Consider the following 27,080-nt stretch of genomic DNA (forward strand, 5'->3'; position numbering starts at 1 on the left):
CTAGGCTTTGGGTGGTCGCCAAGAGGATCCCAACACCCAGAACTTGGCTTCCATGGCTAGAAGCCAGTGCAATGCTCGGAGCCTCACCCCAGCCATTCTGCCAGGGGCCACTCTGGAGCCTTCCCCAACATGGAAATGGAATTTTCTGCTAAATGCCTTCTCACTTGCAAGGAATCGCAGTAGGGAACTCAGACCTAGGGGAGCCAGTACCTAGCACTAAGAGAGCGGGGCCTTTGAAGAGGGCTGTGGTTCAAAGACACAAAGGTGGAGACTCAACAAAGGGCCTTCTCTGAGCACTTCGGGGAAGGCATGAGGCTGGAGCCCCGTACAAATGCTGCTGCAGGACCCCAGGTCAACCCCACCCGACTGAGTCCATCCTGCCCTTCCGTCTTGCCTGTTCTCAGGCTGCTGACTGGAAGTCCAAGCTGCCTGGGGTTTCCGGCTCTCACCTCGGTCCCCATTGCCTTCGACCTGATGACAGGCCAGGCAGAGGCGCCCGCAGACCAGCGGGGCCGCCTAACGGACTGGAGTAGATGGCGCTGAGGGAGGGCCTGGGGCCTCGGTGCTTTCGGAGATGGGGACACAGCACCAGCAAGAGGGAGCCAGGCAGGGTCCGAGTGTCCCCAGCTCACTGCAGTGTCAAGGCTGGCAAGTCACCCCAGAAGGACAAGCCATCACTGGGCAGGGCCAGGCCGCGTGGAGGAGGAGCCAGAGAATTGTGCTGAGAGAGGAGGTAGCAACTGAACTAGAATGAGGGCTGGGAAGACTGAACGGGACGTCGCCCCACGAGTCTCGGCCAATGCCGCTGATCTTCAGAGCCCCGAAAACATGCCCCCCAAATTCATGGGGGACAAGGCAAGGTCGTCCCCACACCAGGCAGGGCACAGCCGCTGAGACGCCCATGGCTTAGGTTGTTCCCTCCCGCGGGACCCCTGCCTGGTGTGGGGGAGACGACAGGCAGAGGAGTGCCTAAGGAGCCTCGGTGCCACCTGCAGCTTTGGCAGTCGATGGGCAAGAGGCCTCGAGGCTGGCTGAGCTCCACCCCAACTCCTCTTCCCAGGAGCAGGCGCCACAGAGTTGACGGGGCAGGCAGAGCCAGGCTTCACTGCACCAAGGACCGCACAGGGAAACCCAAGTGACTGAGCAGAGTCTCTGTGACTGGCTGGAGGTGCCGCGGGGGCCACAGCAGGACGAGGCGCCTTTTGTCCTTGGAGGAGGAGGACCTGGGAAGGACTTGGACTCTCCTCCAAGCGCCCGGCCAGAAGCGAAGCCGGGAGGGTCAGCAGTGGAGTGGGGGTGTTCGGAGGGCTTTCACAGCGGCAGGAAATTGATACGAAAATGCTAGAAAGGCCAGCTATGAGCTATCAACCGAACGGGGCAAACTCCCTTGCTTCTAATCATTCTGGAAGAAACAAACACGTTTTTTTTTTCATAAGCTACTGGTTGGAACTGTCAACTATGGTTCCTGGTCACTAAAGACTGGCAAGGAAGGAAGGTCTAGAGGTTGTCTAGGCTGTTTCACCCCTTCAGGATGACACCGCGGTGAGGGAGCTGGGACGAAAACTGAAATACACAAGACAACACGCACTGGACGGTCCGTGGCAGCAGCTCACATGGGGCGTGCTTGTGGGTTCTGGAAGCGTAAGACTGCTGTCTCGTTTGCTACTGGGGTAAGGTACTTCTCAGTTGGACAGATTTAGATTAAAGAGACATCTCTGTAAACACAGAAAAGGATATACCAATATGATGAAGATATGCAGCTAGATAAGGACTTCCTGAACGGAGGCTGGAGAGATGGAAGCCCAGTCAGTCCCCATCACTTAACATCCCGCAATGAACCCAGGGAGCAGGGAAGGAAATGGGGGACATGTGCGGGCAGTTAGGATGAGGCCGCCTTCCCTTTGAAAGGGATTTGGGAAAGAGGAAGTGAAGTGGGGAGTCAGCAGGCAACCTTGTCCAGCCTGGCTTCTCCAGCTCACAGCTCTGGAGTGGAAGGTTCGAGAAAGGCCCCGCATTTCTGACAGAGAAGATGGGGCGTGTGTGTGTGTGTGTGTGTGTGTGTGTGTGTGGGTGGTGAAAAAGGGCAGGAGGGGAGGGAGAAGGGATGAAATGGGGGGAGAGAAAGCGATCAGGAAGTCCTTATAAAATTGCAGCAAACACTTAGAGTTTCGGAGCTTCGTGGGAACCCTCTGTGCAGGCCCTGCAGGTCCAGATGCAACAGGGCCATGTCTGTTGGCCCTGGGCCAGGCCCCTGCCAGCCAGATCGTGCTTGGAGCAGGTTGGTTTTCAAGTGGGAACATGAAGACTCAATAGTGCAAATAGTTGTAAGCTGTCCCTAAATGGGTAGAATTGGAAAATTTTGGAAGAACGTCTCCCCTTCCTTCCCCTGGCACTCACCTACCAGTCGTACAGTGCTGAGTCACTAGGAAGCCCGCTGGCCCAAGTGAATGTAGGGTGCAGGGGCATCTGCCACCTCTCTAGAGCCACCCTAGGACAGCCCTGAGTCCTCCTCTCTCCTGGCTCAGGGCCTCCAGCAGCTCCAAGTGAGCCACCCCCTATCCTAAGTGGGACAGAGCAGCTTCCCAGTGCCAGGGAAACACCTTGTGGTTTGGGGATTGGAGCGTCTCCTGGAAACAATTCCACCACCTCTGTGACCTCACACCTCCTTGTCCCAATCAAGAGGGGTGCGAGTTGGGGAGTGGGACGGGGTGAGCAGAGCTGTGTCAGGGGTGCTCTCAACTGCCATCGGTCCCTAATATGAAGGGCACAGGGGTGGGGTGGGGATGTGCGGGGCAACAGCTTGTCTGGTCAGTAGTATCCGCAGCAAGCCTTGTTGAAGGAGCTTCGTTTAGAAAAGTGCAAAGCTACGTCTGGCCCTGGTTAGGTCTTCAACCTGACTGTGCTTGTCGGTTAGAAAAACATCCCCAATGCTCCACCTATCCCACGCTGAAGCCACGAAACTCTAAGTTTACTGAAAGAAAAAAAAATATTTTTTATTTCAGTTAATTGGGAAGCTTTGTCAGAGCCCTACCCATAAGGAGAAGAGGCAACAGCTGCCGTTACTCTCGGTGGTTGGCTGCGCAATCCGCCCTGGGCCAAGTCAGCTCACTCTCTCGGTCACGGGCGTCCGGCTGTCCACAGGCTCTTCTCTGTTTGGCCTCGGCATGGCCGATGAGACAATGTCTTTGCGCTCTCCGTCCCCTCGGTGTTTGGCAGCCGTGGCGAGCGCGGGCTGAGTCTTAGCTGGCTCCTGGGGGCAGCCGTCGCTCTCCAGCGAGCCTCCACGAGGCATCTCTTCTTTGCACACGCTGCTGCTCAAGTCCTGGGGCTCAGGGGGGCTGGCAGGGTCCTCAGAGCTCTGCGGCTCGGGTGGGGGTGGGGGTAGAGGTGGGAGCAGTGGTGCAGGCGCTGTGGGGGGCTCTGAGTGCTGGTGGTGGTGGTGGTGTTCCTTCTTGGGGGGTGAGGCGGCAGCACCCGTGCGGCCCTTGGGGCTACCCTCCTTGCTTTTCCGCCCAGGGCTCCGGCACGGCTTCAGTCCCTTGCCGCTCTTCTCGCCCAGGCTGGACACCAGCAGCGGCTTCACCACCTCTTTCACTTCGATGCTAACTGTCTCCCGGGTCTTGCGCTTCTTGATGGGCAGCACAGTCTCCTGCACGGAACGGATGGATGGTTCCTTCACAGCCTTCTTCTTGGCCTCTGCAGCGGCTGCTGCCACCACACTGCCCGGCTTGCGGCCCCGTTTCTTGGGAATGGCCTGTGGGTCGGCCTCAGCCTTTCGCTTCCGGCCAGGCCGCTTGATCACCATGACCTGGGCCGATGTGGTAGCGCCCCCCGCTTCAGCCCTGCTCCCTGGCGCAGCTTGGAAAGGCATCTTGACCAGCAGCTTCCCGGGGCTTTTCTCCAGGACCCTTTTCACCTGCACACCCTCAGACGCTGAGGCCTTGGGCCTCGCACTGCCACTCCCTTTGGGTCGGCCCCGACCTCGGCCCGTGCCGGGGGTTTTAGGAGACTTGGGCTTCTTCGGTGGTCTCTGCTCTCGCCGCGAGGGGCTTCCTCTTCCGGTTACCGTGAAGTCAAAGTCGTTAGGGTCCAGGGAGGTGTCTCCTACCTTTTCGAAGTATGCGATCAACTCCACCTTGGAGCGGAAGGCTTTGCCCTGAGGGCTGTGGGGACAAAGGCACACACAAAGCACAGTGAGAAGAAACCTGGGGGCTCTGGGGAGGAGACTGAGCAGAGAGGTCTGGTGTGTGGGGGGCTCTGGACTCCAGGCCCTATCAGGGGACCCACCTCTCCACCCAACCCCCTTCATCAGGGACTACACCCTGGGAACCTGCAAAGTCCCTGGGTTCCCAGCCCTCCATGTCAGCAGTACCCCTACTTACTTGATCAAATATACATCATACTTCCCAGCGGAACGACCCGACTTTCTCTGCTTGAGCTTTCGGGTCCAGCCCTCGGGCAGGGTGGGGTCATCATACATGGGGCCCCGGTCTCGAATGATGGAGCGCCGCTGCTTGGGGGATGCAGATGCCTCGGGTACAGCAGGCCCTGCTGCGGAGCCTTCGGGCGGCTCAGCAGAGTGGTGGGCTGGAGGCTGTGGGGTCTCATGCTTGCACTCTCTGTCCTCCTTCTTGTCCTTCTTCACCTTCTTCAACTTCAGCGGCTTGTCCTTGAGGCCCTGGAGATCCTGGTCTTCGGACTTTTCCTCCCTGGGGTGTTAAATGACAATGTAAGTACCAGAGTGGACACAGAGCAGCAGAAAAGGGGTGGTGGCCCTGCCCCAGATTTCTCAAGGGCTTCAGGCAGAAAGAAGGGCGAATGTCAATGGGTAGATGGGGAGGTGGAGACAGGATACGAGGTGGGGGTGCAGTTAGGACGTGAGCCAGGCAGATAGAGGTGCTTCCCTTGGTTTCCCCAATAGTCCTTTGACTCCCCAACCTTGTCAGAGAAGATGTGACTAGGACTGAGCAGGCTACATATCTGTCTGGGGGCATATTTTCAGGCTGTTCCATAGGAAGGCAGTGGTCACACTGTGGGTGAGTCCGCAGGAGACATGCCAAACATAGACAAGAAGGTAGACACGACCAACTGGAGGCACCAACCAAGCCCCGGTTTCGATGGAGGCATAAGGGAACAGTTTTGAGTCTTAGGTTACTCAACAGGGACAGAGGACACATCTGGGACAGAAGCTTTGGTTCTCTGACAGAGGTGTGCTCATGAGGGGTTCAGAGTCAAGGAGGTCAACAGAACACTCCTCCCCACTGGGGAGATCAGAAGTAGAGTGCCTGCTGGTGCCTTGGTCCCAAATCACAACTGACTTTGTCCCCAGAAAGGCATGGCAGAGGCTGGCAGGGGGGTGGGAAAGACCAGTCAACTCCACCCAGCTGTACCAGTTAGGAGCATCAGGCACCAAGGAAGCCATCGAAGAGGCCAGGGTTCCTAGGGTGACAGGAAGGTGCTACAGAGGGGAGTAATGAGGGTCAGATGAACCTCATTTAGGTGAGAATGAGGTACAGTACTAGCCTAAACCTTCCTGTACCAGCAAACTCAGGAACACACATGAGTGAGATGGGGGGAGTTCTTCCCTGGGAGTGCAGGGGCCCCCCTTGCCAAATGATCAGCCTGAGTAGCACTGCAATAGCAGCTACAAGGGGAGGGGAAAGGTGGAAAAATGTGGGAGGATAGGAGGCAGGGAGGAGAGAAAAGAGCCCAATGGGCCCCCAAGGGGCACCCAGGGGCAACCAGCTCCTCCCTAGGCACCACCAACAGGTGGCAGGGTTCATTGCAGACTCTGCACACAGCAGTGGTCCAAAGACAGGGTTGGGGCCACTTGGGATGAAGCCATAGTGAGCTGCGGACTTGGTGGGAGGGGAGCAATGGGGCCTAGGTAGTAAGTGGGATCGCCACAGCTGCGTGGTGTGCTCTTGGGAAGGCTGCCAACAGGGTCCTGTCGAGTGGTAGGGAGATTATGTCACTGTCACCACAGTAGCACCAGGGCTGGGGGCTGGGGAAATGGTCAGTGCCGAGGGGTTCTTGCCCTGGGCTCCACTTTCTGCTATTGAAACTGGAGTGTTTTTATGGTGAGAGAGCAGAGATTTTGGGATGACAGAGGCTGTAAGTCAGCTGCTGGGCCCTTCCACAATTTTATGTGTGGCTTACAGAACCCAGGATTCCTTCCAGGCTGGCCCCATTATTGCACTGGAGCTGCAAAGCACAGCAAAGGCTCTTGAGTAACAGAAACACTCAGTGCCACTGTTGCTAGGTCGAACTGGGAGGTGCAAATCTGCATTTGAGTGAACGCTGTGCCGTGTCATTGTCAGGACGTAGCTCAAAGACAGCTGGGACCATGGCAGAGGCAGCTGGCAGGGCAACTGGCTGGACAAGTGGGGTGGCCTGGTGAACTGACTGCAGCAGAGGCTGAGCTACAGCCCCCGCAGAGGGAGCTCCAGGGAAACTGGATGCGCCATAGGCCTGAGTGCAGCCCAGTGCCTTTCCAAGCTCTGTGCCCAGGCAGACTGTCAGCCTGTGGCTAGTCCCACCTCAATGGCACTTCTAGGTCTTCCAGAAGTGGGCTCCATATATTTGCTACAAGCATTGTGCCTGGGGACACTAGCTTTGGCACCAACTGGGACCAGCAATGCAGCTCAGTGGCCTCTGGGGAGCAAAAGAGCAATTGGGGTTCAACTCAAATGCTACAGTGGTCTGGTTCTGAACTTGGTATATTTTTTTGGTTTGTTTGTTTTGTGGCCACACCCTGCAACTCTGTACTCAGAAATTGCTTCTGGCAGGCGCAGGGGAACATATGGGATGCTGGGAATCAACCCCAGGTCCGTCCTGGGTTGGCCGCGTGCAAGGCAAATGCCCTACTGCTGTGCTATCACTCTGGTCCTGGTGTGTTTTAATCCCCTGGTTTAGAGAAGATGCAAGAACTCCTGTTTGGAAGCAGTAAATTAAATGGAGCTTACCACCAGCAGGTTAGCAAAGGGCAGTGACCGGCCAGAAGCTCTTCTCTGCTTTCAGCCTGCAGGCACCAATGCCCCCATAAAAATACACTCACACACACACTCTCACTCACATATACACAGTGCTTCTAAGGCTTATTTGGGATGCAGGTTCTAGGGATCACTTCAACCTAGCTAACCACCTCTCAGGCACTATGAGTCATGGCGTCACTGCATGATTCAGGAGGACCAACCAGGAAAATGGAACAGCACCCACGTTCCAAACAGCCCCCATAAAGGTGTAGGAAAAAGGGGTCTGGGGTCCAGGGAGATACTCTAGTGGGCAAGAGCATCTGCTTTGCATGCAGGAGGCTCTAACGAGACCCCAGTTTGATCTCCAGTAGTGCTGGGAAGTATCCCTTAGAAAACAAACGCCCGGGTGGGCCAACCAGGGAGGCTCCTGGGAGGCTTGTCCAAGGACTGTGCCATGGGCCACCACCTGGATGTCTGTGGGGAATGTAATCTCACTAGAGACACCACAACAGGAAGCCCCAAGGGAGCCCTGAGCTCGGCCCTGCCCATTTTACTCCTGTTCCTCTGCTTGTGAAGCCATGCCCACAAATTCTTGCAGGGCCAGACCGCAGAGCCTTTAGTATGGAGGCCATGTTCTTGGGCCATCCTGTACTTCACACTTGAAGGAGTGAACCCATACTCAGGGCTAGGAACCGCACCTCAATGCTGAGCCCCCCAATTCCCCTCCACCATGCAGGAGGGTGGTGTGTGGTCACACCTGGTACAGCCTAGGGGTTACTACTGACTCTGCACTCAGTAACCACTCTTGGTGGGCTCAGAGGACCATATGGGGTACTGGGGATCACACCTGAGTTGGCCATGTGCAAGGCAAGTGCACTTCCCACTTGTACTATCACTGTGGCCCTGGCACGTGCCAGAATGGACCAAAGGGATCTGAATGCCATCTCTGAGGATCTAGATGACAGAAATGTTGCTTAAGAAGTGAAGTCCCAGAGCCGGGAATGTGGCGCTAGAGGTAAGGTGTCTGCCTTGCAAGCGCTAGCATAGGACGGATCACGGTTTGATCCCCCGGCATCCCATATGGTCCCCCCAAGCCAGGGGCAATTTCTGAGCGCACAGCCAGGAGTAACCCGAGTGTCAAATGGGTGTGGCCAAAAAACCAAAAACCAAAAAAAAAAAAAAAAAGAAGTGAAGTCCCGTGCTGGCTTCAGCAGCACATAATAAAATTGGAAGAAGATTAGCATGGCCCCTGCGCAAGGATGACACGCAAATTCGTGAAGTGAAGTCCCAGACTTTAACCCACTGCAGACTGTTGGATATAAACTGAGGGCACTTGATCTTTCTGACTTTTATTATGGTAAATGGACATCGAAAAAGTACCTTTCACAGCACCGAAAAAGTACCTTTCACAGCACTTACTACTTTCCCAATGTCTCCATCCACCATCACTCTACTTCTAGAATTTTCCATCCCCCAAATAAGTGCATGCCAATTGCACAGCTGCTCCTCACTCTGCTGGAGCCTGTCTTTTTAAGGCTGAATACCAGTGTACCCTAAGAGACACCCTGCTCTGCTCTACTGATTAACTGCGGAGACACTGGCAGGCCTGGTCATGGCCATATCTTCTGTCCTTGCATCTGTGCCCATAGGTGTCAGTGCCACAGAGGTGGGATCCCTTAGTACAACTGATCATGGTGTTGCCTTTGGTGCCTGGGGCCAAGCACTAAGTGTCTTGCACACGACCAAGTCAGTTTCAATTCGTGACACCCCATATGGTTCCCAGAACCCCTGAGTACAGAGCCAGGAGTCAGCCCTGAATACTGCCTGGTGTGGCTCAAATGCCAAAACAGAGAAAATGTTGAGACATCATGAGATGGAAGCAGAAACTCCCACAGTGGGAGGCAGGTGGGTACTGGCGTGTACTCGCTCACCATCTTCTGTCTATCTGTATCATGAAGGTTACACCTCCAGGGCTGTTTTCCTGGCTTCACATGAGAACCAGGGCACCAGAGACCAGGCTGGTGCCTTGGGTAAATCGGGGCACCAGGGTGAGTTTTCAGAATGGGGTGAGCAAGAACAGGCAGGTCTAGAGGTAATGGCATCTGAGTCCTCCTTCCTGATCAGGCACTGTCCTTGCCGACAGGCTTGAGGAGCTCAAGGAGCGTGGTGGAGGGGATAGTGGGGAAAGCAGAGCCAGGACCCAAGGATGGGCACTGTTCCAGGGCTCATCCCTTCTGTGTCCAGCGCAGCCCACTGAAATGCTGGGCACACCAGGCCTGGGGACATGTGTGCCTTGCCCTGGGCAGCCCACACTGGTGAATAAAGGAGCTGTTTGCTGGCAAAGCGGGCCAGAGAAGGAGGAAGAGCCAGCAGCACGCTGCCCACCAACAGCCATGGGGTGACAGGGCCAGAGTTGCTCTGGCATCCTCAAGTCTGGAGCTGGCTGAAGCGGAAGAGATGAGTGAGAAATGTGGGGGGGCAGGCAGGGCCAAGACTCCTGCATTATCAGCTCTGCTTAGGAATGTGCTTCAAGGGTTCCAGCTCCCCACAGGAGACCAACAAAGGTAGGGTAGGAAAGAATTCCTCAAATGACAGACCCCAACCACAGGCAGCCTGGCGAAGTTAAACTCATCACCTGCCCTCGTCCTGCCCCTGAAGCCAGGCTGGGGAGCACCCACAGGCAACACACATAGGGTTGGGGAGGCAGTTGTCACAAGAGCCTTGAAAAAGGAGGATTCAAATGATGTTGGGTACTGCCTCCATCTTTCAGAATGGAACCACTCAGTGTCCCCAGGAAAATCGAGGTGGGACACCCCTGGCCAAATCTCATCAGGCTGTGTGCAGTTGTCCAGGCTCTCTCCAAGGACAGCAAACTACAAACCTATTATGGGCAAAAAACGAGAACAGGCAGGGAGGGAGGTGGCCAGGAAAGGTTAGGGATCACCCGCAAGAAGAGCACATGTACCATGAGGAAGAACAGATGGCACCTGATCTGCAGATAAGGCCCAGCTGATGGAAGGTCACATTGCCTGGGACCCACAACCCTATGAACACGTGGCCATGGAGAAACAGTCACACATGCTGTAACCCTGCACAAGTGGGGAAAGAGGGACAGAGGCATCATCGTGGCAGGATGCCCCCAAGGGGAACAGAAGATGCCCGCAAAGATAAAGGAGGCTGACCTGGAATGAACATGGGGTGCAGCTGTGATAGCATACAGTGTTCCTAGAATTGGCGGCAGGGAAGGTACCAGAACAGACACCAAGTTCCAAGTTGGGGGCAGTGGGGAAGCACACCCAAGTGAGGGGCATAGGATGAGCCCTGATCCCAACAAGGTCCCAGTCACTTGAGAAATGGTTCGTGGGCCTAAGGGAAGTGAGTACAGTCGGGAATGAGGCAGGCCTGAGAGCCCTGCTTAAGAAAGGGGGCTTGGGCGGCACTGCGGATAGTCAGAGCAGACCAGGATGCCCCCTTCACTGAGCTGGCCTGCCTGCTAGCCTGACTCAGATCCCCTAACTTGAAACACATGCACCTGGGCAGGCTCACAGTGGAGGTGCAGGATACTTGTGAGGGTGATGCGCCCAGTTCTAGAGGCACAAGCAATTAGGGCTTGCACCTTGCAGATCCTCGGACCCGAGTGTCCTGAATCTCCGGTCAGGGAGATGGGGCAAAGGATTGGGGGCTGCTGGCAAGCAGGACACCCAATCTAGTGCTTTGTGACAAGTGGGCCCCAGGAAGGCCCCCACAGGAGACAGAGTAATGTGTGCCCCCCCACCACGGAGACCCTGTAAATGGTCTGGCTGGGAACTGGAGGTGATGTGTGTCCCAATAGCAACAAGTGGAGGCTGAGTGGTGAGGCCAGGATGTCTTTTTAAATTTCGAGGCCAGCTGCTCACTCCCCTACCTTCCACAGCTTTCCTGACTGCCTGGCACCAGTGGAGAAGGGAGGGGCCAGGCACAGGCCAGGCACAGGTCAGGCACAGGCGGGAAGGCAGTTCTGGCAGTCAGCAGAGCACACAGCCAGAGTTGGGAGGCCCCAAAAGGACTTTGGTCAGGAAACTCTAGGTGAATCTTACAAACAGAACCAGAGGAGGAAACTCAAGGAGTCAGAGCCATGGAGAGCAGGGCCAGGAGAAGGCAGAGACAGAGGCTGAAGACCTAGGAGTGAAGAGGAAGAGGGAGGGAAGGATGGGAGAGTGAGGGAGGGAGAGAAAGGAGGGAGAGATGGAGAGAAGGGAAAGATGAGAGGGAGGGACGAGGAAGGGAGGAGAGGCAGAGCTGTGGCAGGTTAGAGCAGTGTTGAGGGGGGCTCAGGAATGGCTTGCACCAGGTTGGAGGGGAGGGCAGATGTTGGAGGAGGGTGGGTTGACCCTGCAAGAGAGGTGGGTGTAGGTATGTAGGGTGTGGTGGGAGATAAGGCCATGAAAGCCACAGAGGACACCACCTAGACTCTGGGGAGGGGGGAAAGCAGCTGGTAGAGAATGCTGTGGGCGATGGCAGGACAGGGCCTTTCCCATCTACCAGAAGGGCACATGCACATAAAGGCCTATACCTTTCCCTCTTTTTGGATTTGAGGCCACACTTGGTGGTGCTTGGGTTACTCATGCAGATGCCAGGGATCGAACCTAACACCCTCCTGCTATCCTATCTCTCTAGCTCTCAAATCTTTTTTTTCTAGCCTGAAGCCAACTGCATGGTCCTCCTTCTTGGTTCTTTGGGGAAGATGTCAAGGTTTACTCTGGGATTTGCACTCCTGGTGGACTCTAGAAAGAATCTGGGGTGCTTTGCATGAAAACCGGGTCCACCCCAGATCCTGCTTATCTTTACTGTTGCTGGCCTGAAGATATGCACCTGGGCCCTCGGATAAACTGCTCCCCCGAGAGCATGAGGCTGTGAGAGCAGACTCTGGGTATTAGCCATCAAACTGTATTTGGCACAATAAAGTGGTGTCCCTTACTGCCACACTCAGAGTACAGAGGAGCCCAGTACATGCAGGGCCCTGAGTGCCATGCCAGAAGCGACGGAAGCCACAGTCCTGGGGCCCGCTCTGGAGAGAAGTCCAGAGTCGGCCCTGGTGCTCAGAAGCAGAACTCAACAATTGGGACGGAAAGGCAAGGCGCCTGCTGTCTGCCAAGGCCTCAGGATTGAATAAAGCACCCCAGGTCCTACTGGCAGCATGTCTTAAGTTCCAGAAGGGAACAAGGCAGGGCATGGTGCTTGTGTCTCTCAGACACCAACTCCATCCACAAAGCAGTTGGGACAGAGGCAATGTCATTACTCTGAGACCTCAGAAAGGAGATGGTGTTGGAGCGACAACACAGCAGAGAGGGCACTGCCTTGCAGGCAGCCAACATGATTCCATCCCAGCATATCCTATGGTCCCCGGAGCAAGAAGTAAGCATTAAGCATAGATGAGTGTGGCCCCAAAAAACCAAAATGAAAAAAGAAAATGAGGGCCGGAGTGAAAGCACAGTGGTAGGGCGTTTGCCTTGCATGTGGCTGATCCAGGACGGACCTCAGTTTGACCTCTGGCATCCCATAGGTCCCCCAAGCCAGGAGTGAATTCTGAGCGCATAGCCAGGAGTAACCTGTACGCGTCACTGGGTGTGGCCCAAAAAAAACGAAAGGAAAAAAAAAAAGAAAGAAAATGAAGATGCTATGTCCTATGCTCCATGGTACCATAATCACAAATCAACAGTAAAATACAGATTAAGCTGCAGCCAAGAACAGGCACAAAAGGAGAGAGTGAAAACAGAAAGAAAGCGTGGGAAATCAAAGGGATAAAAGAACAAATAGAGCTTTCAAAATGCAGCCATGTGCTATTGCCAAGAGGCCACTGAGCCCCCAACAAGGAATGTACAAGGTGCTGCTGACAGGGCTGGCCCAAAAAGAGGCAGAACACATAGAACCCAGAGTCAAAGCCACTCCAGACTTGGTCACTTCGTCATGCCATGAGGTCTGACTTGCCAGGAGAAAATCCTTCTGAAAGGGAAAACAAGGCCTGAAAGTCCATCCTGAAGCAGAACCAACAAAGTCCCCCAATGGCCCCATGGCCAAGAACAGGACCCAAGCTCTCCCAGCAATGGAGCAGTGTGTCTTGCTCAATGTGCTTTACAGGCTAAGTGCACCAAGCCAAGGGTCTGGGAGTGTAACATGAACTGTTGGTGAATAATCCAAGGAGTAAAGACAAAGTCAGAAAGGAGAGGGAAAATACCTTTGGGCTGAGCCAAAGTGGCGGTTCTACACATCAAAGTTGCTAGGAGCAGCGGAAATTGTTCTCAGGGCAGCTTGAAATGCTGATGTTTGTAAGGGCCGGGCGGTGGTGCTAGAAGTAAGGTGACTGCCTTGCCTGTGCTAGCCTTGGATGGACCGAGGTTCAATCCCCCGTTGTCCCATATGGTCCCCCACGCCAGGAGCGACTTCTGAGCGCATAGCCAGGAGTAACCCCTGAGTGTCACCAGGTGTGATCCAAAAACCAAAAAAAAAAAAAAAAAAAAAAAAGAAAGAAATGCTGATGTTTGCAAAGGAGGCCAGGAGACAAGCTGAGGCCACCAGGTAAGATGCGATAAAAGGAAAGACAGAGGCTGTACCCCCAATAAATTCAAAGGATCAACAGAGACCAGTGCAAGCAGGCTCAGAAACTCGCCCTTGAATGATGAATGAAAATGACCAAACTCGGGGCCGGAGAGATAGCATGGAGGTAAGGCGTTTGCCTCTCATGCAGGAGGTCATCGGTTCGAATCCCGGCGTCCCATATATGGTCCTCCCGTGCCTGCCAGGAGCAATTTCTGAGCCTGGAGCCAGGAATAACCCCTGAGCACTGCCGGGTGTGACCCAAAAACCACAAAAAAAAAAAAAAAAAAAAAAAAAAGAAAATGACCAAACTCTACTAGGGAAGAAAGGGCTGTGGAGAATGAAGACACCAACAACCACAGTGGAGGCTGGAAAGGGAAGAAGTAGCAGGCCACTAATCCACAGCTACAGAAGCCAGGGTGACCCCCACCAAGCAGGTGCCGGGAAATAAAAATAGGTTCTCAAGTATGTGTCCACGCACGGAGCCCCTCGGAGGCACGTGCCCAATAGCAGCTGCTCCCTGAGGGGTGTAAGGGACCTCAGGGCCCTTTCTTTCTTGGTTTGGTTTCTGGTTTGGGTTGCCAACCACCACCACCACCCTCGTCCTTACAGAGGAGGCACAGCTCTGGGCCCGAGTCATGTCTGACCATCCACGTAGCACAGGCCAGCAAAAGTGCCTGGATGTCTGAGTGCACCTTGGCCCTCTTTGATCACCACGGGCAGCCACCTGCATCCCTGAGGAACTTCTTGTCCCTCTTCTGTTCCTTACTGTGACCCACGCAGGCAAGGCTGGGTGATGCCCGGGGCACTGAGAGAGAGAGGAAAGAAAGTGGAGAGAGAGGAGAGAGAGAAGAGAGACAATGGGTGAGGGGGAGAGAGAAAGAGAGGGAGGGGAGTGAAAGAGAAAGAGAAAGAGACTACTTTGTGATCTGGTAGTTTGCACTGCAGGGAGAAAATGCTCAGCCCCTGCCATGTACCACACAATCCCTGTGTCCTGCGCTCCTCGGGGGATCAGCAACATGCCAGGTCTGGTGGCTGTGTGGGGGAGAAGAAATCTGACTTAGCCCCGAGGGATCCCTAAGTCCCTTGGGCCAGCCAGGGAGACATGTCTGATCAAGGAGTAGCCCCAACTTCCCAGCCTGCCGGGCACAGCTCCAGCAAAGCACTGCCCAATGCAGCCCAAAAGATCAGAGAAAGAGGTCCCCCACCCCTGCGGGGTGCATTCTGGCAACATCAAGCCATGGGTGTCATCTGGGGTGTTGGAGGGAAGGGCAGGAATAGCTGAGCGTGGGTCTCCTCAGCACTGACCCTCTCTACTGCACCCCCAGCACCCAGGCTCCCCATTAGCCTCTAGTTTAGACGCTGCCTCTACTACCAACAGCTGTTTCCTGGCTCTAAACCTGGGGCTGGGGAAGAGGCAAGGGGACTGCTCACTCTGCTCTGGCTCCAGACATCTCCGGATCCTGCATCCCAAAGGGCAGACCAAGGGGAGATTCCAGCCCTGGCCCTGCTGCGCCCTGAGCAAACGGCTGGAGTGCTGTGTCCCCACGCAGAGACGGAGGGAAATGGAAACCAGTGACGTGCTGCTGGCCCGGCCCCCGTGCCCTCCCACCTTCCCACCTGCCCAGAAAGGCTCGAGCTGCAGCTGCTGCCCTGTGCCACAGGCCCCAGAGGCTGGTGACACCACACCAGGGGGCCTCGACCCTGCTCACTTCTGGCACCTGTGCTGTGACACTGGAACAGGAATCCATAGAGACCAGAGAGACAGGGCAGCAGGGAAGGTGCGGGCTCGAGGCCGACTCAGGCTCAAGCTTTGGCACTACAGAGGGTACTCTGAGCACCACCACGAGTGATCCCTGAGCACAGAGACAGGAATTAGTTGGTTCTGATCACTGCTGAGTGGGACCCCTAAGCAAAAAAGAGGTAGGAAAACTTAGAAACCAAAACATGGGAAATAAAACACTATGGCATGTGACATTAACCAAGTCCATGGCTTTTTCACAAGCATCAGAACTCAAGGTATCGAAAATGGCAAAATGAATTCCAAGTGCCTATTTTTGTTGCCCAAAGACAGTCTCGGAATTGTTTATAAGTGAATTCTGGAGATAAAAATAAACCCAGATAATTCAGAATGTACTCAGGATACCACATATGCCTTCTATGTGATAAGCTCTTGGCATTCACCACTCAAAGCCACCCCGCCTTACCACAAAAATAGAAAATATAAAAGAAAACAATTAGCACCACACCACAGCAGCCCCTCCAACAACACAGCACTTTCCTCTTCCCTGGAGAGGGGGTACAGAATCCGACCAGAACAACACCAGAACATCCGAGGAGTTGCTCAGACGTGAAGGTTCCATTAATAAGAACACATTGAGCCTGACCAGTGGTTCCTAGCCAGGGGCCAGGGGCCTGCCTGAGGGGCACAAGTGTAAGTCTTGTACATAGAGAGGATGTCACAAGACTAGGGGGGGCAGCTGGCAGATCAGGGGTGCCAGGAATGAAACAGGAGAAGGGGCCACAGTGTAGAAAAGGGCAGCAAGCAAACAGTTCCCTGTAGGCCGAGTGACTGCCAGGCATGGGAAGCTGCAGAAGTGCAAGAGTTCTGGGCTGACATGCACCCCGGCACTATGAGCAACACACTGGCTTACCAAGTCCATGCAGGCAGGTGGAACAGCACAGCGCTATCCCCAGCCTGTGCACAGTACCTCTGTTGGCAAAATACAGATGTTGGGACACAAACATGAAGCTACAGGCTGCGGAGACACAGATGGCCTTGGCAATCCATTTTCTCCTTCTGCAAAGCTGCCTTCAAAGGGGGCTTGTAAAAAGTGACCCCCTTACACGTTTCAAGGAGGGGGCCATATGGGTGTTATTTCAACTGCATTAGAGGGATGTCAGCAACCTCATCTGCAGTGAGGCAAACCCTCCGTACCTTTCTACCCAGAGACTAGGCCCTGGTCTCACCAGGAAAACAGCTCTGTGAAAGAGCCTGCAGTGAGAGGGGTGGCACTCCAACCAGTGTCTCTGACCCATAACAAAGTGGCAGTACAAGGCTGCATTGACAGTCCTGTCCATCAATCCTGCCCTCTGCCCACTCAGGAACACACGATTATAGGTCCTGGAGAACGGGAGGAGATGAGGAGAGCGTGGACACTAGCAGGGGAGAGACACTGCACATGGGCCGAGACAAGCTGCCTGTGATGAACAGGAACTGGTGGTGGCAGTGGGGTAGATGACGAGGCTTGGGGGGGGGCGAGACTGGGTACTGAGAATAGAGGCTGAGAAAGGCACAGGCCAGGCAGAATGTGATGAGTGATCAGGGCACTCATGTGCCCAGTCCAGGTCCAGGAGTTGGCAGCAGGAGCCTCAGGCTACAGCAGCACTGAATGAGCCCTGAGGTAATGGAATGAAGGGTCTTTACAGATAAGACTCTGGCAGGCTTCCCAGAGGACAGACATAAAGAAGCCCCTGACAGCCAGGCCAGAAGAAGCCCCCAGTGGAAAAGGGTGGGGTGAGGGTCCCCAGCTCCATCCCTGCCCTCCTTGCCACCCACCTCCATCTATCTCTCTGGGCCTCGCCACAGCCAAAGTGTTCAAAGAAGCGGTGCCCAAGCCTTTCAGAAAGCACTCCTGGCAGTGCTCAGGGGACCATAGAGCAGTGATGACTAACCTTTTTGAGCCCGAGTGCCCAAACTGCTGCACAAAACCAAAGAATTTCCTCAAAAGTGCCAGCAAGTCAATTAAACCTTAATAACAAGATTTAAGTATCTAAAAACTATGTGGCATGCAGCGCATATCTTAATTGTGGACCTTCCCGCATGCCAGCTGCAAGGCCTTCATGTGCCACTGCTGGCACATGTGCCATTGGTTCCATCGTGGCCATAGAGGGTGCTGTGGAGCACTCTGGCCCTGAGTGGAAAATTCTCTGCTAGAGATAAGACCGAACCTACCAAAACATCCACACTCTTAGAGATCAACAGACTCACATATGTGCACTCACCATTGGATTCCAATCCAAGCTGCCAGTGAGAGCACTGGCGCAGTGACACACAAATGGCAAGGGCTGTTTCCTCCCATGACAAGACCTCAAAGACTCCTATGGCCAGAGCCTCTCAAACCTTTGTGGTTTCTGCTGATCCATGGCGTGAGGGTGGGCATGTCTTCTGGAGAGTCTCCCTTAGTCCACAGCCAGAAACCTTTCTCCAAACTCACTGGGGTGGCCCGCTGGCCTCATCCTGAGGAGCACTCAGCAGTGAGAGATGAGAACAGAGATGCAGAAAAGAACAATTATGCCCCCCAGAAAAGCCAGTCATCACTCTCAGAGAAACTCTGGCTACGACAACCAGGAAAGCTTACAAAAACACCCAAAGAGGGCCAAAGCAATAATACAGCTGGTAGGGCATTTGCCTTGCATGCAACTGACCCGGGTTCAATCCTTGGCATCCCATATGGTCCCCCAGCCTGCCAGGAGCGATTTCTGAGCACAAAGCTAGGAGTAACCCAAGTGCCACTGGATATGGCCAAAAAGAAAAAAATCCAGTCAAAAAGACAAGATATTAAAGACTTAGAAATAGGCAGGGACACAGGACAGGGATAGAAGGGTATGTGTGCACACACAAGACAGGGACAGGAGGGTGTGTGTGTACACAGTACAGGGGCAGGAGGGTGAATGTGTGTGTGTGTGGAAACAGGACAGGGGCAGGAGGGTGTGTGTGTGCAGGTATGTGTGTGCATGCACGCACATGCCAGAGAGGTTCTTTTGCTCTTTTTTTTTTGGTTTTTGGGCCACACCCAGCAGTGCTCAGGGGTTACTCCTGGCTGTCTGCTCAGAAATAGCTCCTAGCAGGCACCGGGGACCATATGGGACACCGGGATTCGAACCAACCACCTTTGGTCCTGGATCGGCTGCTTGCAAGGCAAACGCCGCTGTGCTATCTCTCCGGGCCCGGTTCTTTTGCTCTTAACTTTAGAGCCCTGGCCCTGATTTAGGTCTCTTTTACTAGATTCAATACATATCAAATTCCATTTCTGCAAACAGTGAAAGAGCAAGTGTGAATAAGAAACCCGCATTGGGGCCCGGAGAGATAGCACAGCGGCGATTGCCTTGCAAGCAGCCGACCCAGGACCAAAGGTGGTTGGTTCGAATCCTGGTGTCCCATATGGTCCCCTGTGCCTGCCAGGAGCTATTTCTGAGCAGACAGCCAGGAGTAACCCCTGAGTATCGCCGGGTGTGGCCCAAAAACCAAAACCAAACAAACAAAAAAAAGAAACCCGCATTATTTACATAGGCATCAAGGATGCATACATGTGCATTGAAAAGAAGAATCACTGTTACAGTCAGATCTCTTTATTATTCTACAATCACAGCTAAACACAAGCTGAGTGGAGTATTATTACATGAGGGTTAACTTTGGAATCATTTAACACTATATTCCCAAACTAGATGGGAATGCAGAGGGATAGTAGAGTGGGGTGCTGGCCTTGTACACAGTCAACTCATGTTCGATCCCTGGAACCACATATGGTCTCTAGAGCGCCATCATGACTGATTCCTAAGCAGAGTCAGTCCTAAGCACATGGATGTGGCCAAAACACTCCCCCAACAAAAATGGGGAGTAGGTCACAAAACCGAAAACAAACAAAATCGAACTGTAGAGCAAATCTGACCACACAGAATTGCTTATACTTTATTATTAAAGCCTTAAACTTCAGAAAGAACACCCCAGATTCAACTTCCGGATTCTACTGTTGCTGCCATCATCCAGCAGTCATCTTATTTCTGATACCTCTTTTTGTTTATTTTTAGGGGTCACACCTGGAAGCGCTTGGGGTTACTCCTGGCTTTGCACTCAGAAATTGCCCCTGGCAGGGGGACCATATGGGTTGCTAGGAATTGGACCAAGGTCCATCGGGGTCGGCTATGTGCAAGGCAAACACCCTACCGCTGTGCTATCGCTCTGGCCCCAGAACACCTCATACCTACCCCAACACTGTAGCAATGTAACTAGAGTTAAAAACTAGCTCTCATTTAATTTTTAGTTTGGAGTTTGGAGTCACACCCAGTGGTGCTCAGGGCCTACTCCTGGATTTGTGCTAAGGGATTGTTCCTGGCAGCATATATATGCTGTGGATCAACTTCGGAATGGCTGCAGCAAGGTAAGTACCCTCCTGAGCTGTCCCAGTGCTCCCTGCCCCCTTCTTTTGAAAAGTGAAGTTTCCATCCAGTGAAACACAATCTTGTAGTCTTGGATGAGTTTTGTCAAATGTGTGCATCAGTGTAGGTCAAACAGATCAAGCTAGAGCCATCAGTGAGGCCCTAGAAAGCTCCTGCCCACCACTAATCACATTTGGTGGCCTCTGTTTTTAGTGTGGGCCATTCTAGTGGGGGTTGGGGGTTCATTGTAGCTTGATTTGCAGTTCCCTGACAAAGAACAAGGAGCATGGTCTCATGGGTCATCATTCAGATGCTTTTCTTCATAAAGTACCTATTAAAAACATTTTACCCTTGGTTACTGGATTATAGAAATTTTATACAGTCTGGATATAAGAACTCTTCAGGTATATGACAATTTTTCTCAGACTTGTCTTAAACTCTTTTTCTCACTAGCTTGTCCCGCCATTTTCTTAAAGGTATCTTTGGGTTTATTTATTTATTTATTTATTTATTTATTTATTAAGGTTTGGGGCCTGAGAAACTAAGGGCTCTGCTGGGACCTGGTCTCCTGCATACACAGCACTGAGGCCATTGAGTTCATTCGCTGGCTCCCTTAGTGGTGTTTTTTGAAGAACAAAGGTTTTAAAATTTAATGAAGTCCTATTTATTCATTTTTCCTTTAATAGTTATTGCTTTCTACCAGGTATCTTTAGGTTGTGAAGATCTCCTGTATTTTTTTCTAGAAGCTGATTCATATTTTTAGCTTTTACAATGTTTCTATCAATAGGGGGCAGAGTGATAGTGGTAGGGCATTTGCCTTGCATGTTGCCGATCTAGGATGGACCCAGGTTTGAGCCCCAGCGGCCCATTTGGTACCCAGGTCCTGCCAGGAGCGATTTCTGAGCACAGAGCCAGAAGTAACCACTGAGAACCACAGGCTGTGGCCCCAAAATCAAACCAAACCTAACCAAACGATGTTTCTATCAATAACTCATCTTAAATTTTCATGTGTGGTGTGAGATAATGTGATGGGTTAAATCAGATCTTCCTTAAAATAGGGATCTTTAAGTCCTGACCCTAGCACCCAAGATGAGGTCCTACACAGGGAAAAGTAAAGGTGAGTCCTGGTCCAGTTCATCTCGGGCCCTATCACAAGGCCCGGAGAACACATGATGAAGGCAGTCCTGGCTTTCCACACCTGCAGTGCAGAACACTGGGAGCTAAGAGGAGACGGGGAGAATTTTCTAGCTTGCAGGGGGCCCAGGGCCCTGCTAACAAACTGGGTTTCTGTACACTTTGGTGGCACCATCCCACAGTGGCTTAGAAACTCCTTATGGGTCCAGATAAGGGTAATTTCTTTCTGAGATGAGCAGCATTTGCTATTAACCCAGACAACATGTCGCAAAATCCCTTTTTTTCTCCTACTCAAGTGCTCTGACACAATGTTATAAATCCATTAACCAGATCAAGGATGTAGGTCAGTGGTACAGTCCAAAGTATGTACCTAGGAAGGCCTGGGTTCAATCAAAAGCAATGTACACACAAAACCAAACACAAATTTGGGTTTCTGGGCTTGCTCATTGACTCCAGTGAACTGTTTATTCTCACAATAGTGAAAGACAGTCTTAGTGACTGTACTTGCACACATTTTAGAATCAGCCTGTCCATGTCTTAAAAACCACTGTCTGAGTACTAGAATGACAGCCCATTGTTGTTTTAATTTAAAGAGCCCTTCCCGGAGAGATAGCACAGCAGTGTTTGCCTTGCAAGCAGCCGATCCAGGACCAAAGGTGGTTGGTTCGAATCCCGGTGTCCCATATGGTCCCCCGTGCCTGCCAGGAGCTATTTCTGAGCAGACAGCCAGGAGTAACCCCTGAGCACTGCTGGGTGTGGCCCAAAAACCAAAAAAAAAAAAAAAGAGTCCTAGAGTTGGTGTGGGGATAGTGAGGCCTTTCTCAGGTAGGCCCGGCTCCCACAGTCCCTATGGCCTGGAAGGTCTGAGGTTGCAGGAGGGTGGCGGAGAAATTTACATAGTCAGATGAAGTTCCTTGCTATGTTTGTGGCCAACCCAGATTCAATCCCTGCTACCACAGATGGTCCCCCAAATTCACCAGGTATGATTCCTGAGCACAGAGCTAGGATTAGGCCTTGAGCACTGTTGGGTGTGGCCAACTCCTCCCCATAAAGCAGCCTGGATGACAGGAGATAGCTCAAGTGGTAGAGCATATGCTGAGTCTAGTCCATGACACTGCAGGTAGCATAGCTCCATGAGGGATCCTAAACCAGGCCCCCACTGGAGCACTACTGGAAAGGGACCCTTAGTAGTGCACAGGGTCCCATAAGTGGAGCTGGAGATCAAACTGGGGTAAAAGCATACAAGGCAAGTACTGTCAGTCTTGTCCTTTCTGCCCCTATAATTTCTTCTTCTTCTTTTGGTTTCTGGCTCTTTGTTACTCTTGGCAGGCTTGGGGGTACCTTATGGGTGGGCTCCTTATGGGTACCTTATGGATGGTGCAAGGCAAATGCCCAACCCACAGTACTATCGCTTTGGTCCCATAATTTTTTTTGTCTTTGGGTCACACCCAGCAGTGCTCAGGGGTTACTCCTGGCTCTGTGCTCAGAAGTCGCTCCTGGCAGGCTTAGGGGACCATATGGGATGCCAGTATTCGAATTGGGATCCGTCCTTACTGCTGTGCTTGCCTTGAACGTGGGGAGACCTGGGTTTGATCCCGAACATCCCATAGGGTTCCCTAAGCCCTGACAAGAGTGATCCCTGTACAATGCCAGGTGTAGCTTCAAAAGTACCAAAAAGACCTAAAGTTGGGGACAGGCACCAGCAGCTAAGTACCTGCTTTACATGTGTGAAGCTCTCAGTGCAATCTTTGGTGGTTCCAAGTGGAATTAGAGTTATTCTACAGCATGATATGGGAGTTGACATTGGAAAGACATATTAGTCTTTTTTTTTTTTTTTGGTTTTTCGGGCCACACCCGTTAGATGCTCAGGGGTTACTCCTGGCTACATGCTCAGAAATTGCCCCTGGCTTGGGTGGACCATATGGGACACCGGGGGATCGAACCGTGGTCCTTTCCTTGGCTAGCGCTAGCAAGGCAGACACCTTACCTCTAGCGCCACCTCGCCGGCCCCAGACATATTGGTCTTTTAATCTATGAACACAGTATATCTGTTTCCTTTGACCATTCAGCAATCTCTTCAGTTTTAACTGTTTAGTGCTGACTAAAATTATTAAGTGGTATCATTGCCTTTTTCAGAATCTTAAGAGGGAATGTTCAGTATTTCATTGTTGTTGTTTCATATATGCACTTGTTCAGAATAGGAATCAGGAATTCTATTCCTAAATTGCCAGGTTTTCATTATTTTGGACACTTAATTTTTTTTTTTACCAAATGCTTATTCTTATCTTTATTGAGATCAATGTGCATTTTTAAAAGTTTTTTTGGGGGGAGGTCATACCTAGTAGTGCTCAAGGAACCATATGGGATACTGGAGATCAAACCCGGGTCTGCCATGTGCAAGGCAACCCAAACCCCCTCTGTGCTGTGCTGTCACTCTGGCTCATGATCACTGTGAATTTTTAAGTCTCTCTTTTTTTGATTTTTGGATCACATCTGGCAGCGCTCAGGTGTTCCTCCTGGGTCTATGCTCAAAAATCGCTCCTGGCAGGCTCGGGGGACCATATGGGATACCGAGATTCGAACCACTGTCCTTATACATGCAAGGCAAATGCCCTACCTCCACACTACCTCTCTGGCCCCGGATTTTTAAGTCTCTTAATACAATGAATTCCATTAATTTTGGGGGGTGGGGTGGGTTAGGTCACAACCAGCAGTGCTCAATGGTTACTCCTGGCTCTGTACTCAGAAATCATTCCTGGAAGGCTCGGGGGACCAAATGGGATGCTAGGAACTGAACCCAGGTCTGTCCCAGCTTGACTGGTGCAAGGCAAATACCCTGCCGCTATTCTATCGCTTCAGTCCCTCCATTGATTTCTGAATGTTAAACTAGTTTCTGGTTTGTGGGCCAAAATTGAAAGTTCTCAGGGCTAAGTTTAAGTCCAGGTCAGTCCTGTGAAAGGCAAGTGCTCGCCCCACTGCACTCTCTAGCCTGCTAAGCCACATTTGTGTTCCTGGGTTGTGTCCTTTGGTTGGACTGCCTTCTTTCCTACCAATGGATTTTATTTGTGAATGTTTTATGAAGATTAGGCTATTGCTCTGAACTGGGCTCTGAACCCAGCTATGCTCAGAGCCTCCTGGCTCTGTGGTCAAGGATCAAACTTGGGGTGGCTACTTTCAACGCAAAACATTTATTGCTATACTCTTGGGCCACTAGACTACAATTTTTTTGGTTGTTCTTTTTGGTCCACACTCGTTTGATGCTCAGGGGTTACTCCTGGCTATGCACTCAGAAATTGCCTCTGGTTTGGGGGACCATATGGGAAGTCAGGGGATTTTTTTTTTTTTTTTTTTTAGTTTTTGGGTCACACCCGGCAGTGCTCAGGGGTTACTCCTGGCTGTCTGCTCAGAAATAGCTCCTGGCAGGCACGGGGGACCATACCAGGATTCGAACCAACCACCTTTGGTCCTGGATCAGCTGCTTGCAAGGCAAACACCGCTGTGCTATCTCTCCGGGCCCACGTCAGGGGATTGAACTGTGGTCTGTCCAAGGCTAGCACTTACCTCTAGCGCCACCTCTCCAGCCCCTAGACTACAATTTTTTATTGTTTCATCCAAGTCCTTTCATTGAGCACTCGAATTGTTAGTAAATATGTTTGTTTTAAATGGGAACTATCCTTAGACCAATCTTTTTTGGGGGGAATAGGTCAGTAAAGGCAGTGCTGGGGGTCAGTAGGTGGTACTAAGGATGGAACCTGGGTTGGCTGCATGAATAGTAAGTGTCCAACTGTCTGTATTTTTCTTTAAAGTTCCTTTGGGAAATGCACAAGTGACCAGGCTGGAGGAGCACTGCAGGGAGCTGGAGCTTCTGCCACAGAGAACTGCAACGCAAGAAACACACAGGACTGGGGTCTGAATATCAGGGCCTGGTAGCTTCAAAAGGCTTGGCTTGAGTCAAGTCACCAAGCAAGTCTCTTACCAGCCCAACACAGAACCTGCATGCCAACCCAATTCCAGAGACCCCCTGATTAGAACTCTGCTGCTTTCGTCTTTGGATCCTGCATCGTTAATGATGAGCTCCTAAAACCAGCGACCTACTCTGCATTCTCAACACTCATGAACATGAGAAGATAAGATAGTCCTTAACTTGGAGAGAGCTCACCAGGCTGAGTGCATAGGTATGTAGCTCGGATTTAAGCTCCAGCACTGCATGGTCCTATAAGCAAGGAGTCAAGAGCAGTCCCTGAACACCACCGGGTATGTTTCCAAACCAAAAATACAAACAAGAGCTCCTGGCTCTGTATTCAGCAGACTCCTGGAGGCGCTTAAGTGTGGGATTCAGGGAACCAAAGGTCAGTCATGTGCCAGACTGCAAATACCCTACCTGCTATACTCTTTCCAGCCTCTGGAAATTTTCCTTCTCATCCAGGTTGTCAATAGTAGTTATAATACTAACACTTTTTTGGGGGGGAGGGTTTGGGCCATACCTGGCGGTGCTCAGGTGCTACTCTTGGCTCTGCACTCAGAAGTTGCTCCTGGCAGGCACAGGGGACCACATGGGATGCCAGGATTCAAACCATCATCCATCTTGGATAGGTAAGGCAAATGCCCTACCACTGACCAACACTTATATAAATATGCATTTGGATTGGGGGCAGGCCACACTAAGTGGTGTTCAGGGCTTACTCCTGACTCCATGCTCAGGGATCACTCCTGGCAGGCTTGGGGGACCATATTGGGTGCCAGGGATTGAATCTGAGTCATCAGCAGGCAAGTGTCCTGGCCCCACATTCCATTATATTTTTAGCATTACAAATGGTGTCAGTGACATGCCCATTCATGTCTAATGCTGGTCATTAACATGCTAACAAGCTTTCCTCTAATGTGTACTTCTGCTGGTGCTCCAACTCAGAGTCAACCAGGCAAGTACCCGTTTACCAACCAAAGGTACAGCCTCTCCATTCCAACTGACTTCTCTGGTTTCCAGGCCACAATGCTCAGGAGCTACTACTGGCACAGTGCTCCAGGGTCCCTCCTGGAAGTGCTTGGGAACCAGGGGCCATACCCTTTGTGCTTGAAGTTGCTCAGGGCAGTAGCAGAGGGGGGAGGGGGCCCTCTAAAATAGAAAGTGAAAGCTCATAAAAGCTCCAGCCCTGGCCACTTCCCTTGCAAATTTTCTCTGGACTCAGTTTTCTATCTTTTAGATTTCTGCTCTTACCTTGCGGTCACTTCCTTTCTTCTACTCAAATTGGACTTACTTTGTTCTTAAGGTAGAAAGCTAATTAATTTTATATTTTCCCCCAAATAAATGCTTGTTTGGGGGCATACCTAGCGGTGTCCAGTGCTTACTCTTGACTCAGCAATGAAAGATTATTACCTGAAGGGCTTGGAGGACCATATGGGTGTTGGGCATTGAACCCAGGTCAGCTGCATGCAAGTGCTATACTTTCAGGCCTCAAATAAATGCACTCCTCCAAGTATTTCCTTAGCTGAATCCTATAAATTTTAATTGTTTTATTTTCATTATAAATCATTATTGCTTGAAATACTTTCTAATCCTTCTTGTGATTTATTTGATCCATGGGTGATTTTTTTGTTTGTTTGTTTTTGGGTCACACCCCGAAGCACTCAGGGATTACTTCTGGCTCCATGCTCAGAAATTGCTCCTGGCAGGCTCAGGGGACCATATGGGATGCCAGGATTTGAACCACTGACCTCCTGCATGCAAGGCCTTTACTTTACCTCCATGCTATTTCTCCAGCCCCTCCATGGGTGATTTAAAACTGCTCTTTTTATTTTTATTTTTGGTTTTTGGGCCACACCTGGTGACGCTCAGGGGTTACTCCTGGCTATGCACTCAGAAATCACTCCTGGCTTGGGGGACCATATGGGACACCAGGGGATCGAACTGTGGTCCATCCTAGGTTAGCGTGTAGCAAGGCAAATGCTCTACTGCTTGTGCCACTACTCCGGCCCCAAAACTGCTTCTTTTATTAAATATCTGGGGTTCTACCCCCTAGATCTTTTATTTGGGTTTTTGGGTCATACCTGGAAGCACTCGTACTAGTCCTGGCTCTGTGCTCAGGAATCGCTCCTGGTAGGCTTGGGGGACCATATGGCATGTCAGGGATCAAACCTGGCTTGGTCCCAGGTTGGCTGTGTACAAGGAAAACATCCAACCTGCTGTGCTATTGCTCTGGCCCTGACCATGTAATTTTATTGGTTTGTTTTTGGACCACATCC

At 52.0% G+C, this 27,080-nt stretch overlaps 1 protein-coding gene and 1 pseudogene across 1 annotated transcript in view; one reads left to right on the top strand and one right to left on the bottom strand.

Annotated features, from left to right (window-relative positions):
• Positions 1-2,978: 2,978 nt before the first annotated feature.
• Positions 2,979-27,080, bottom strand: part of MECP2 (methyl-CpG binding protein 2) — a 49,799-nt gene continuing 25,697 nt past the window's right edge. The window contains exons 2-3 of the mRNA XM_049767051.1: positions 4,383-4,709; positions 2,979-4,163 (exon numbers count right to left, since the gene is read on the bottom strand). Of these exons, the coding sequence (XP_049623008.1) occupies positions 3,101-4,163; positions 4,383-4,709 (1,390 nt within the window). The 3' untranslated portion in view covers positions 2,979-3,100. The remainder of the gene's footprint in view (positions 4,164-4,382; positions 4,710-27,080) is intronic.
• LOC126000375 (uncharacterized) lies at positions 8,175-8,271 on the top strand (annotated as a pseudogene).

Source organism: Suncus etruscus, chromosome X, assembly GCF_024139225.1.
Source record: "Suncus etruscus isolate mSunEtr1 chromosome X, mSunEtr1.pri.cur, whole genome shotgun sequence".
Lineage (NCBI taxonomy): Eukaryota > Metazoa > Chordata > Mammalia > Eulipotyphla > Soricidae > Suncus > Suncus etruscus.